This window comes from Marmota flaviventris, chromosome X (genome assembly GCF_047511675.1).
Source record: "Marmota flaviventris isolate mMarFla1 chromosome X, mMarFla1.hap1, whole genome shotgun sequence".
Lineage (NCBI taxonomy): Eukaryota > Metazoa > Chordata > Mammalia > Rodentia > Sciuridae > Marmota > Marmota flaviventris.
In genome coordinates, this window is record NC_092518.1 from 24204770 (window position 1) to 24217496 (window position 12727).

General features: G+C 37.0%; 1 protein-coding gene across 11 annotated transcripts in view; it reads left to right on the plus strand.

Annotated features, from left to right (window-relative positions):
* Gk (glycerol kinase) overlaps nucleotides 1-12727 on the plus strand; it is a 166079-nt gene that overhangs the window by 31943 nt on the left and 121409 nt on the right. For 8 of the 11 annotated variants that reach the window (XM_071606488.1, XM_071606484.1, XM_071606485.1 and 5 more), the window contains exons 5-7: nucleotides 5463-5546; nucleotides 8977-9053; nucleotides 11083-11220. In XM_071606488.1, coding sequence (XP_071462589.1) covers nucleotides 5463-5546; nucleotides 8977-9053; nucleotides 11083-11220 — 299 coding nt within the window. The remainder of the gene's footprint in view (nucleotides 1-5462; nucleotides 5547-8976; nucleotides 9054-11082; nucleotides 11221-12727) is intronic. The other 3 variants (XM_071606490.1, XM_071606492.1, XM_071606493.1) reach the window with 2 other exon arrangements.

The following is a 12727-nucleotide window of genomic DNA, read 5'->3' on the forward strand; positions in this document are numbered from 1 at the left end:
GCCAAACAAAACCGAGACAGAATGAAATAAAAAGGGAACAACAAAAAGTCATTATAGCCTTTCTATCCTCCTGACATGTGCATCCGTCCTTTCTCCCTATCTGTTCCTCAGACGTAAATAGTTTTTCCTCAGATGTGAGAGGTTTTTCTTCCGTCTCACTCATCTCCAGGGACAGACAACTTAAAACAAAAGTGAAGCAAAATAAAAGAGGAATCTTAAAATGGCTACCCATCCTCTCGCCCTGCCCTCAGGGGCGAGCAGTTTCACTTACCCTCAGTCGCTCCCCGTGCGAGCCACCAAATGCTGCAGTCTGGCTGGGCACAATCAGGAGCCACTTGTCAAAAGAAACTAACTTTATTTTTAGAACCACACACGCCAAACAAAACAGCCTCTCAGGAAAAACCCTCAGAGCCTCAACTGCCACCACCGGCTTTCCACAAGCCTCTCTCACCCTCAGAAGCTTCTCTCCACCTCCCACAATCCTCCTGCTCTTGAGGCCGATTGGCTGGGTCACGTGGGTGGAGCCAAAAAAGTCCCCCAATGAGCAGCTCCGTGGTCTGAAAGGGCAGGGAAACAGCCCAATGAGCATCACCGCAGAGGAGCCAATCAGCTAGATGTTGCTGGGGCCGCTGTGAGCCAATCATCAGCCGGCAGCTGGAAGTTTGCTGGCAGCTGGAAGTTTGCTGGGGCCCCTTCGGCTGTGGCTCTCAACAAAAAATACCATCATAATATAAAAACTTTAGAATCTTTATTCTAAAGGTGGGATTGATGGAATGAGATTTTCTTTTCTTTTCTTTTTTGTCATGCTGGAGATTGAACCCAGGGCCTTGTGCATGTGAGGCAAGCACTCTACCAACAGAGCTATATCCTCAGCCCTCTGGAAGCAGATTTTCACATACATTTGTCTTTGAGCTACTTTGGTTTTATTTATATCATAGTATGTACGTTTCCCTCCCCCTCACTATCAGTTTGAGCTGCTATAGTAAAAATATTATAGAATTGGATTGCTTATAAAGCAGAAATTTACTCCTCACAGTTCTGTAAGCTACAAGTTTGAGATCAAGGTTGCCAGAAGATCCTGTGTCTGGTGAGGCCCTGTTCTCTGATTTGTACATTTATACATTTCTACTTGTATCCTCATGGTTGGTAATAGACAGCAAGAAAGCCAGCTTTCTTCTATCTTTTTGTAAAGGCTCTACTTCCATTCATGAAGGCTCCACCCTCATGACCTGATTATCTCTGGCCACCTCCTAATACCATCAAATTAGGGTTAGGATTTCAAGATGTTAATTTTGGTAGTATATAAACTTTCAGTCCACAACACTCTCTTTGTGTGTTTTCTTTCTTCCTTGTCTCCTCTTCTTGTAAATTTCTGACACTTTAGGTCCATCCTCTTCATTTTTGTCTTTTACTAAATTAAGTAACTGATGAACAATATTTATTACAAACAAGAAAAAGAGAGGAGCAGTTAATGTTTCTCTTTTTTTAAACAAAATTACCTTTTATGTGGCCTTATACTATGACTTGGGTGTCCTTGGTAAGCAATAAATACCCTCATCCCCAGTATGATAACAGGGAAATCAAGATAAAAGAATTCCAGAGTACTGTGGATAGGATGGCATAGGTTTATTGAGAGGAAGTTGAATATTGAGAAAAGCTATTTGTTCTTGATTGCAATAAAGGTGTGTTTGTTTACTGATATCTTTTCTAACAGATAACAATCATAAGCATAGGAGAAAAGTTTCGATGGTCCATTGAAGTACAGATGGTTTGCTTTAGAAGTTCTGTGTATTTTTTATAATTTATGTGTTAATTCTGAGATTAACAAGGTAAATTCTAGTGCCACTGTGCCATAATGCAGCCATTTACTATGATGACTTCATTGGTGGAGTCACAAGAGCTTTGGGGCCCTGAATCTGAAGCAGGCCTTTGACTTCTCTCCCCTTTCTTCAGTTATCCTTGTCTCCCTGTAACTTTTGTCTTTCCCTTTTAGCATTATCTTCACTGATATTCTTTTCCAAAAGATTTCTTATGCCCACTCAATTTTCTAAGCCTTTTCCTTCCAAATTCAACTTTTATTAGTGGTCTACATGCCTTGCTGTCTTCAAACCATACACTAAACTGATAAACACAAAACTTATCCAAGTGATTCAAATGCAGAGTGGGAGAAGTCTTGAGTCCATAATATTTAAATGTGCACACACACACTCATTTCATTAATGCTACCAGTAAAATGTTCGAACTTAACTAGGATTTTTGAAGAATTTCCCCTTATTGGCCAGGTTGGGTCACTCACCACTGCAATTGATTATTATACATGGTATACTTAGTACTGTAAGGGTCCGGCGAAGCGTCAGAGAAAGAGACCACCAAGAGACCACTCATGCAGTTGGCAGAAGGGGATTTATTGAGAATCTGATTCAGCACGCTGAGGCTCCAGGCTCACTCAGGAAGGGAAAGCAGCCCAGAGCAGGGGTTGTGCAATGCTTAAGTACACTTTTTGGGGAGGTCGGGACTTTACATACATCACAGTCTCCTTTAACAAATCATCATACACTGCGGGAAAGTCAAACAACAATTCCTAGACTTGATTAGTACATTCATTGGCTGGAACAGGTCAGGCTGGAGTGATAGGTCATTCCTAAGGAGGGGGTTACATTCAAACTGATTGGTTTGGGCCTTGAATGCCTATGTGACAAGCTGCACAGGATCTTGGGCTATAAATCAACTAAATGGCCAGTAGGGCATTGTCTTAACTGCCTCAGGAATTTAACCCATGCTTTGCAGTTTAGAAGCAGGTTTACAATGCCTGGTCCTTTACATTTTAACTCAGCCTTTGCAGCTTAGAAACTTTACAATGCCTGGTCTTTTACACTTTAACTTCAATTTCTTTTACCCTTACAGTACAATATGACTCTCACTATGGTAGCTTTCTACAGACACAATTAATGTTTTAATGTAAAAATATCAGTCATAAAAATCAGTCATAATAAAGGATAATATCCAGTGAGACAAGAGTCACTGGCTAAAGACTTTTGGTGTATTGAAAAACCATCCACAAAAATAATTTCTTTGTAAAACTTTTTCCTTATTTAAATGGTATTGAAGTTTTTTTCTAACATGTTGGATTTAAAGTTCCCTATAATATAACTCTGTGCAACTGTTAAATTTTAAACATTGTTCATTCTTGCCCTCCTTTTTTTGACTTATCAGTTAATTCTGAGCCAGTTATTAAACCTCTCATCATCTGTGAGATCTGAATGAACCTTGAGCTCAATGCTTTTATTATATTTTTTTGTAGAACTGGATTTTGTTTCAAAAAATTAGCAAGAAAGAAAACCAGAGATGGCAAACCACCTAAAACTACTAAGTGCACTTGTGTGCATGTGCGTGTGTGTGTGTGGGGGTGCTGTTATTGTCTCTTTGGAAGTGAGAAGATATTTTATCTTTGTAAAATCTAGGATATTCAGCTTCATCAAACTTTATTCTCAATTACTTCAAGTGTTTTATTACCTAATTCTTTGAAAGCTTTGTAACTCCTTGAATCCTGAGAAAAGTAATACTACTGTATTTTGTAGTGATTGAATTCTTCAACACTGGCTAGTTTAAATTTTTTAAAAAAAAGTCTTAGCTTTCAACATTGAGGTCTTTAATCTTTAATATTTCTTTTTATCCCATTTAAGACCCACATCATAGATATTTAATTCTGGATTCAAGAGTCTGAGTTCAAATTCTGGATTTTCCACCTCCACCCATTCTATATCTTTTCCTTTGACAGTTAAACTGTGAAAATTTAAAGTTTGGACATTGTAGGCGTAAGGTGAAGATCAGTGAGTTAATTCATGTAAGGTACTTTAACTCTGGCAGATTATAAGGTACTTCAGTAGGTATTACCCATGGCTACTGTTCTGAACTAGCCAATAGCCTTTAAATCCAGAATGCCAGGTAAAGTGATTGGTTTATAACTGGATCATTTTCCTAGGGGAAATGGAAAGCCTATCTGGGGTCACCTACACTTGGGCCTGTCATTGGCATTTTGGCTTTTATATACCTAAGAGCCAAAGTAGATTCCTTTCTGGCCCATGTGCATGTGTTTATACACACACACACACCTCTTGAGGAAATAGGTTTTAACTTACTCCTTACCTCCACACTTTCCCACCTATTTCTCAAAATGTCATCAAGTAATGGACAGTCATCAGTATAGTGTCTTAGCCCTCACAAATGACCTCTTACCCAACTTAATAATTTAACTTATGGCAAGTGGTAAACAGTAGTTAGATCTATTTTACAATTATATTAATGGGGAAAACTCTATAAGATGGTGTGCAACTGTTGGTCCTGGCTTAAGATATGTTTCCATAAGCTGGAGTCTCCCAGTCATTTCACTTCTTTTCAAGCTAGAAGTTCTTCAGGACAAACCCTCCCAGTGGAGATTTACTATTTGCCTTTGTTTCTGGTCAGCTGAAAGTAATTTAGATGATAGCTAGTGGTTTGATTTTTAGCTTTTATTTTGTTTCTTAGGTGCTTTTTTCTTCTATTGTTCTGACAATCCCCAAATTATGTAAATTTGTGAGGTTTATTATTTTAAATACTCCAAAATAATGTCTTTCTCTGTACTATTACTACATAATTAAACCATGGTTCACGCGGACTGAGGCTACTACGTTTCTCTTCACTCTTAAAACTTTTCCCAGTACGACATGTGTTGGATATGACTTTATTTAATACATACATGTTTCAGATCATCCAATTTTTTTAACTTATTCATTTGATAGTCTGGACCATTTAATTCCAATATACTTACTGTAGATAAAGGACATATCTTCTAGAAGAAGGTGTACGATCGTCTGGACTCCCTGGTATCTATTTTCCTTCAATTGTTTTTTTCCTAATCACTTTGGAAGTTAGCAATTCCCTATTCTTTTTAGACATGCTATTCCTTTCTGTGGAGGTGGCCTTTACCTCCAGCTACCTTACTAGGAAAGTGCTTTCTTGGGGCTATGCTTTCCCAAAGGAACCCTTTTGTATCTTATAGCAGAGGCCACAACAGAGTGTAGCATGCTCCTTAGCATTCCTTTCTAACATCCCTTGGGGATGTACACACTCATAACATCATGCATTGTTTCAATTCAGTGGTCAATAATCAACTGAGCCACTTTTCTAACTATGATGCATGCATGTGGGCAGGTAGGAAAGAGTCACTTTGAATAAGAAGCAGATATTTACCTGGTCTTCATCCAAATGGAAATACTATTGAACTAGATGTTCAGACTGCCTTTCCTTTTTTCCCCTTCTACTCCATATCTCTTCCTTTTCTACACTCAACATGTGTAGAAAGATTTTCATTCTGATGAACTTGCCCAACTGATCTAAAGTTCCTAAGTGGTCAAAAAGAGTAAATAGACCTTGAACCTGGCCATCTCTAGCATGAACTGCCATTATTTCTCCTAATGCTCCAGCTGCTCCAGTTTCTCCTGGCCCTTCAGTTCCAGTTGCCGTTGTTCCCTCTGGTGCTTCAGTTCCAGCTGCTGGTACTTCCTCAGGTATTGGTGCTCTGGCTATTGCTTATGTCCCAGCCTTCCAACTCAGATGTGTTGGGGGAAATTGACTGCTGCTGCCAGATCTGGATCTGTCACTTCTTTTGATTGTTCTCAGAAAGTACTTGCAAAAGCACCTTAGTCCTCCAGCTTGGGGTCTTCTCTTTGGCTTTTGATCTCTTATTCTGCAAATCTAATTCTGTTCATCTTAGCTTCTTTAATGAGTTTTCTAATTTTTTTGTTTTTAATTCAATTAATTATGAGCATTTGTGAATTGCTTGGTAGTTATCAACCACTGACACATCTCCTTGGCAATTTTACTAATTCATTCCATGCATTTTAATTGCCTTAAAGTCTTTGGCTATGAAAACAAAGTAAATATTATGACAGCCTTCTGTGAGCATGGAACAATGGAAGGAGAAAAACTTCAGAAACCATCAAGTCTGGTTTCCTTATTTTGTATTTAGGAAATCCAGACCAAGAGGGTAAAAGACTGGTCTAAGTCACAAAGCTATTGGTGACAAAGCCAAACAAAGAACTTGTAATTCATGATGTCACATGCAGTGTTTGATTCTTTCTGGTGAGGATTAACACGCTGAGCACCACTGTTGTCAGTCATAACTACAAACTTTCATGTGAAGAATAAAAGATCAGTTACTAGAGTGATCCTTGTTAAGGAACAGTAGAGTCACAGAGCCACTGGGACTCAGGGAGCCATCAAAATATCAGTTTTTTAAGAGATTGAAACCCATATAATATTATAAAGAACATGTCCTATGAAAGAGGTTCTCAAGTTTTAGTAATATATTGGATATCTTGAAATCCTCTTAAACAAAAGTACAGAGGTTCAGGTTTTATCTAGGCCTGTAACCAGTATCCTGGTGCATAGGGCCTAAATATGTGATATCAAAGTTTTTCAGGTGGTTTTGGCTTGCTTTCTAAATATGAACCACTGCTATGGAGTCTAGCAGTGTTTTTCAAGATAGGACACTTATTTAAAAGGCATTTTTCTGGGCCCATTCCCAGACCTACTATCCCACAATTTCAGGGAATGGGGCCCATCATGAAGCTTCCTGGTGAATGGTATGTCCATTATTAAAATATGAGAAAACACTGGTCTAAGAGGCTTAAGTCCTTAAATAAAAGGGCTAGAACAATGGCTTTCAAATGTATTGTTCATGTCCTTTTTTTTTTTTAAGAGAGAGAGAGAATTTTTTTAATATTTATTTTTTAGTTTTCGGTGGATACAACATCTTTCTTTGTATGTGGTGCTGAGGATCGAACCTGGGCCGCACGCATGCCAGGCGAGCGCGCTACCACTTGAGCCACATCCCCAGCCCCTGTTCATGTCCTTTTGGCAAGAACTATATTTTACATTGTGGTTCAGCAACCCACATAACTAAAACAAAAGTTTCATAATATTTATCTTATCTAGTGCACTGAACTCAGTATTTACCATTCTAATCTATCCTATTTTGTTTTTAAATTAGGCAATCAGACCCACTAAATTGATTTTTAAACTCATATCTCACTGTAGTTTGAAACACTGAGGGTTGAGATGTGCCTGTTAATGTTACATATCACAAATTTAAAATTTTTCGAATTCTTTCACTTTACTCTTTTTTATGCTAGTAATACCTGCTAGGGTTGCTTGCCTGAGAGGAAGTTCCACTTTTTTTTCCCACAGTCATACAGTACTTTCACTCTATGTACGTATAAAGTGGATTGCCCTTGTTCCCTGGGCATGAGATCTTGCCACCTCTATGATGATATCACTATCATATCAATCAGTATAAAATAATAGAAAACTCTAATTAAGTGAAGTGGGGGAAAAAGGAATTACTTTGCTATTACAACTAGTCATCCAAGGGTAGCATAGTGCTATTAAGTGCTGTTTGATTTCAAATTCAGAGATCCCCCTCAAGTCTGTCTTTTCCCAGATGGCTCCTGATGGGGCAGATTGAAATCTACCTTCATGAGGGTAGCAGGCCTATACCACACACTGGCATACTTAGCTGGGAAGAGTTGTGCTTGCAGACTTCCTAGAACTTTCTCTTGGGCTCTTTGATCACATATTTTCTTCTGAATCAACCCCTGAGATCCAGACCCAATATTGGAGATAGAGGTAGGGTCAAAGCTCAGGTAAACCATAAGGCTAAGGATGAAGGAGACCTGATTTACTAAAGAGAATTTGAGGTACTGGTTCTAGACTTAGGAGGAGTAGATACTGGGCAGCAAATGCAGATCTCGTCTATAAGCCATCTATTTTCATAGTCATCTTTTCCCTCTTATTTTCTTGGTTGTGATGAGTCTTTTTCTTGATGCTTTTTATACCTATGGAAACCATTATTGTATCCTAAAGTCCCCAACTTAAATCTCATGGGAAGTAGCCACTGCCAGAATCAAGCACAGGGCCCTCAAGAGAAATGACAGTTTAAGTAACTAGAAAGAATTGATTAAAATGTACCACAGTTAAGAATGGATTTTAAATGAAGAGAACAAAGTAATATAGTTAAAAGTGAATGAAACTAGACTATAATAACTGTCAGTATTCAAATGTGTAGTGGGTAAGCTTGTATTATCTTCCCTGGAATCCTTTAAATAGAATACAGGCCTTGAGTTTTTTTTTAGGAGGTCCTAAAAATATTGAGTGACCATTAATAGATTTAGTTAAGCACAAGACTTAAATAATGACAAATAAAGCTCATTCGATTGTATTTATTACCTTTCACAATTGTTGTATGTACTATTTAATGCTTTCTCTTCCTCAAGCCTTCTGTCATGAAGCTTTCTACTAGGGGATCAGAAAGTATTTGATTGCTATTTAGTGAAGATAATGTTGACCTCTTAAAATGGCCATTTTTGCCCCCTGCAATCCAGCATAGGGAAAGAATGGTGTCTTTTACATGATTCCATTAACCATTTCAACTGAAAGTTTTTAATGTAAATAAGCATTTCATACACAAGAAACTCAATATTTTGTTCTTTCAATAATAGGATCAGGTTCTCTTTGTCACAGATTGCTACCGAATTTTCTGAGATACACATATTATCCTGGGCTGTGCATTTTACACTGCCGACCAGACTGCCTAGCTCTCAGGTCTTCCTTGCATTCATATATGCTTAGAAAATCCATACTCCAAGCACTTCTTTCATATTTTTTTCTATGAAAAGAATAAAAGTAAGAGGCCAAAGGTTTGTATTGTTCTCCTAACTTGGTTTATAATTTAGCATAAAAGCTTTAAATTCTCCTTCATAAATTTATCCTCTCCTAACAATATGCCCATTCATTTCTAATTTTCTAATTTCTGTCTATTAAAAGCTATAGCATTTCAATTGCTTATGTAAACTAATCAGTCTCCTATCCTTGAGAGTGATTTCATTATGAAGTTTTTAATGAATTTTTTTATATATATTATTGTATTTTGGTCCATAGTGTGGCTTGATCTAAGAACCCAGTCTACCGTTGAAAATCTTTATAAAAGAATTCCAGGAAATAATAACTTTGTCAAGGTAAGAGATCTCTTTAAAAGTATATTATATGAATGTTTGTTTTAAAAAAAATGTTTGCAGTTTCACCAGAAAGACTATCTGGGCCTTATATCTTTTGGCAAAAAAGATAATTATTTTATACAATTTATAGAATATTTCTTGCAGATAACTGAGGCCAAATCAAGTCTTTGCCTTCCTCTCTTCCTAACCCATAGTAGGTTTGAAAATAATACTCCACATTGAAAGGCTGGAGGGGATTATAATGAGTCTCAGTGGCTTAAGCCATATTCCCCAAGGGGTGCTTTCTGTATTTAAGCCATGTTTTCTGAATTCATCCATATTGTTTCCTGTCTGGATTCAGGGGGAGAAAGTAGAAAATACTCTAGCACTTGGTTGAATACCTTTTCCACTTTCTTCATATGAAGAAGGCTAATAAAAATTGCCTAATTTTTAGTCCTTGTGTTGATCTCTCTCTTAAGATAAATGAAGGGAGAGAGAATTTTTGGGCAAGACATTTTTCTTAGGAAGTTCAAGATCAAGTTCTTCTAGAATCAAAAGGAAGTTCTCTTTTTCTGTTTTTTCTTTTTAAATCCCCTTTTTTGTTGTCAGTGGGACACTTAAGGCATTTTCTTTTGGTTCTTGGATCCAAAAATAGTGATCAAATCCCATTATTTGCAGTGATCTAGCAAACCATTCCATGCCCCTCTCCCTACCCAATAACTTCAGGCTCCTCCTGAAAAACCCCTTGCCCATTTCCTATTCTGTTCTTTTTGTCACTCTGCCTAACCCTCACTCCCACCTGCAGCTGCACTCTGCTTCAAGGGATGCATGTTTTTCTTCTCTACATTGCCATTTAGGCAACTTTTACATTTCTTGCCTTCATCATAAAAATGAGATGTTATATACTATCTCACTTTTGACTTTGTGGAATCTTCCTGGGTCATCCTATGGCATGACCCTTGGTCCTTCAAGTCAGATAATAATTTTTCCATAAGTTATTTTCTTCCATTATTTCTGAGCATTGATCCTTTTTCTAGGAAAGCTAGGAAGCCTTGAGTTAAGATTCTTAACTTGTAGGTTGCATTGAAGTAAATTCTTTGGTTTGAGTTTTCTTATGAAACATGAGATAAGAAGGGGAAATGTTATCACTTTCAGCAGTTAAATGAGAATAGAGATCAAAGGGAAAGATACTTGTATTATTTTTAGGTATGAATTTTCTTAACCACTTAACTTTAATCAGTATTTGCAAATAAATTTGATAGTAAATATTCCAACAGAAATAAGAATTGGACCTGATCCATTCTCAAGGAAGATTGATAAGCCCATATGTAAACTAATCAGTATCCTATCTGTGACTGTGATTTCATTATGAAGTTTAGCCTTTATTTATTACCTCTAGCCTTTTATTCAATCCACATTCCTTCTGTTCACTGCACTTGCTGACTTGAGCCAGCTACTTTGTTACACAGAGCAATTCTGTGTCACTTTACTCTGGTGTGGCTTTGAGTTCTATTTTAGTTTTCAGTAATTTTATATTATTATATTATTTGAATATGTGTATGTGTGTATATAAACAAATATATTATTATTAAGTTTCGTGTTGGAAAAAATTAAATTTTCCAGCTATAGTCATTTTTATGATTCGATGTAGTTATGATTTAATGTAGTCTCTGTGAATGGGTTAACTATCATTTTTGTGAAATATAAAATAAACTGCAGAGTTTTGGGTTAGGTTCTACATATGATGGTAATGTATTGCAGAAGTTCACATCTACATTGTCAGTATCTAATTATAGGACATTGCGTCATTTAATTTTCTCTTTACTTTGCTACGTGGATGTTCTTTGAACTGCAAACATAATCACTCTGATCTTTGTTCATGAACGTGCTTCCTGTGCCATGAGATAGGAAAAGTATTTCATTCATAATACAATGGGATTGCCTTTAGAACCAGTGAATATTTTGTGATTTGTTGAGTTCTTTGGTTTGGAGGTTTTATTTAAAACTGTTATAAATTTAATTTTCTGACCGAACTTCATAACTGTTTTAGTCCAAGACAGGCCTTCCACTTAGCACTTACTTCAGTGCAGTGAAACTTCGTTGGCTCCTTGACAATGTGAGAAAAGTTCAAAAGGCTGTTGAAGAAAATAGAGCTCTTTTTGGGACCATTGATTCATGGCTTATTTGGGTATGTTTAAATATAATGTATACGTGGAGGATTTTTTTTCACAACTTTTTTTAGACTGCCTTGCCTATCTATTTTCTACCACATTTTAAACTTTTAGTTAGCAGCATTCCTGACAAAAACCACTCAAGGCAGCAGAACATTTCAGTCTCCGTTTGAGAATCATTTTTTCTACTTTCTCTTTATTTTTTCTTGCCTTATTTCAGTGAAAATGGTGGACAACTATCAAACCATATCTCATATATCTATTATTTTTAGGATAAGTAATTTAGGTATAGCTTTTCTCTTCTTTGCCACTAGCCATTTCTTAAGAAGAAATAGCTATTTAACACGACAAAACACTTAGGGTACTTTTGTCATTTGCTTTCAACATCACACAGATGTCTTTTGTGTAATCAAGCCATAATATGAAGGTAAATCAGAGTGGAAATTTCTGTTAATCTTTTTGCCTATGCTGAACATGGACAAGTAAAACTTAACATTTCAAATATTTCCAACAGGTATCTTAAAAGTACATGTCCTGTGGTGCTTCTCCCTCTCCCTCATTATATTATTTTTAAAATATTTTATATACCTTTATTTTATTTATTTATCGTTATATGGTGCTGAGGATTGAACCCAGGGCTTCTTATGTGCTAGGCGAGTGCTCTACCACTAAGCCACAACCCCAGCCCTCTCATTATATTATTTTTATGATGATTTCCCAGTATTTCCAAGAGTAATATAGACAGTAGTATAATGAACAACTTCAACTGTGAGCCAGGGACAGTGATCATCAATCTGTGGACTATTTGTTTCAAAGATACCCATATATTCTTTTCTTCCTGCAGATAATTTTAATGCAAATCCTAGACATATTTTATTTGTGAACATGTAAGGTTACAAGGGAACTTCAAGGGAATTTTGTCCCAAATCTCACTTGCTGGATCCACAGAGCAGGTCTTTCAGAACCACTTCTAAAAAGAGGTGCCTTCTCCTATACTTGGATGGGGCAAGTTGGGCTTTGTGCTCTGGGCCAGGTGTTTTTCCATGTGTGAGTCATAATTGAATGAGTAGCTCTGACAATGCCTTGAACTAGAGTGAGGCAAGAGTAAGAACTGTGAACTGCAGGAGACTGGAGGGAGCACATCTTGGTTTTACCCGGGTGGGATGCCATTTACCCACTTTTGTTCCTTCTTATCTCGTATTGCTTCTGCATAAAGGAAGATAGCATTGCTTCTAGTTCCAGTGAGAGGGTGTTAACATGGAGAGTTTAAAACTCCACTTTCAGAATATGTGCTTGGGTCAGTACAGATACAGCCCAATGCCAATTGTCATAAAAAAGAGAAAAATAAAGCAACAGTGACATGGGGCTCTCAAAAATATTCAGGAGGCAGATATTTCTATTTATTTCACCCAGCCAAATTTAACGAGACTCTGAATTTTCCAAAGATAAGATGAAAACAAAACTGATTTTTTAAACCATCAATTAACTGTAGTTGCACTATTACAGTAAGCCACGAGCCACATG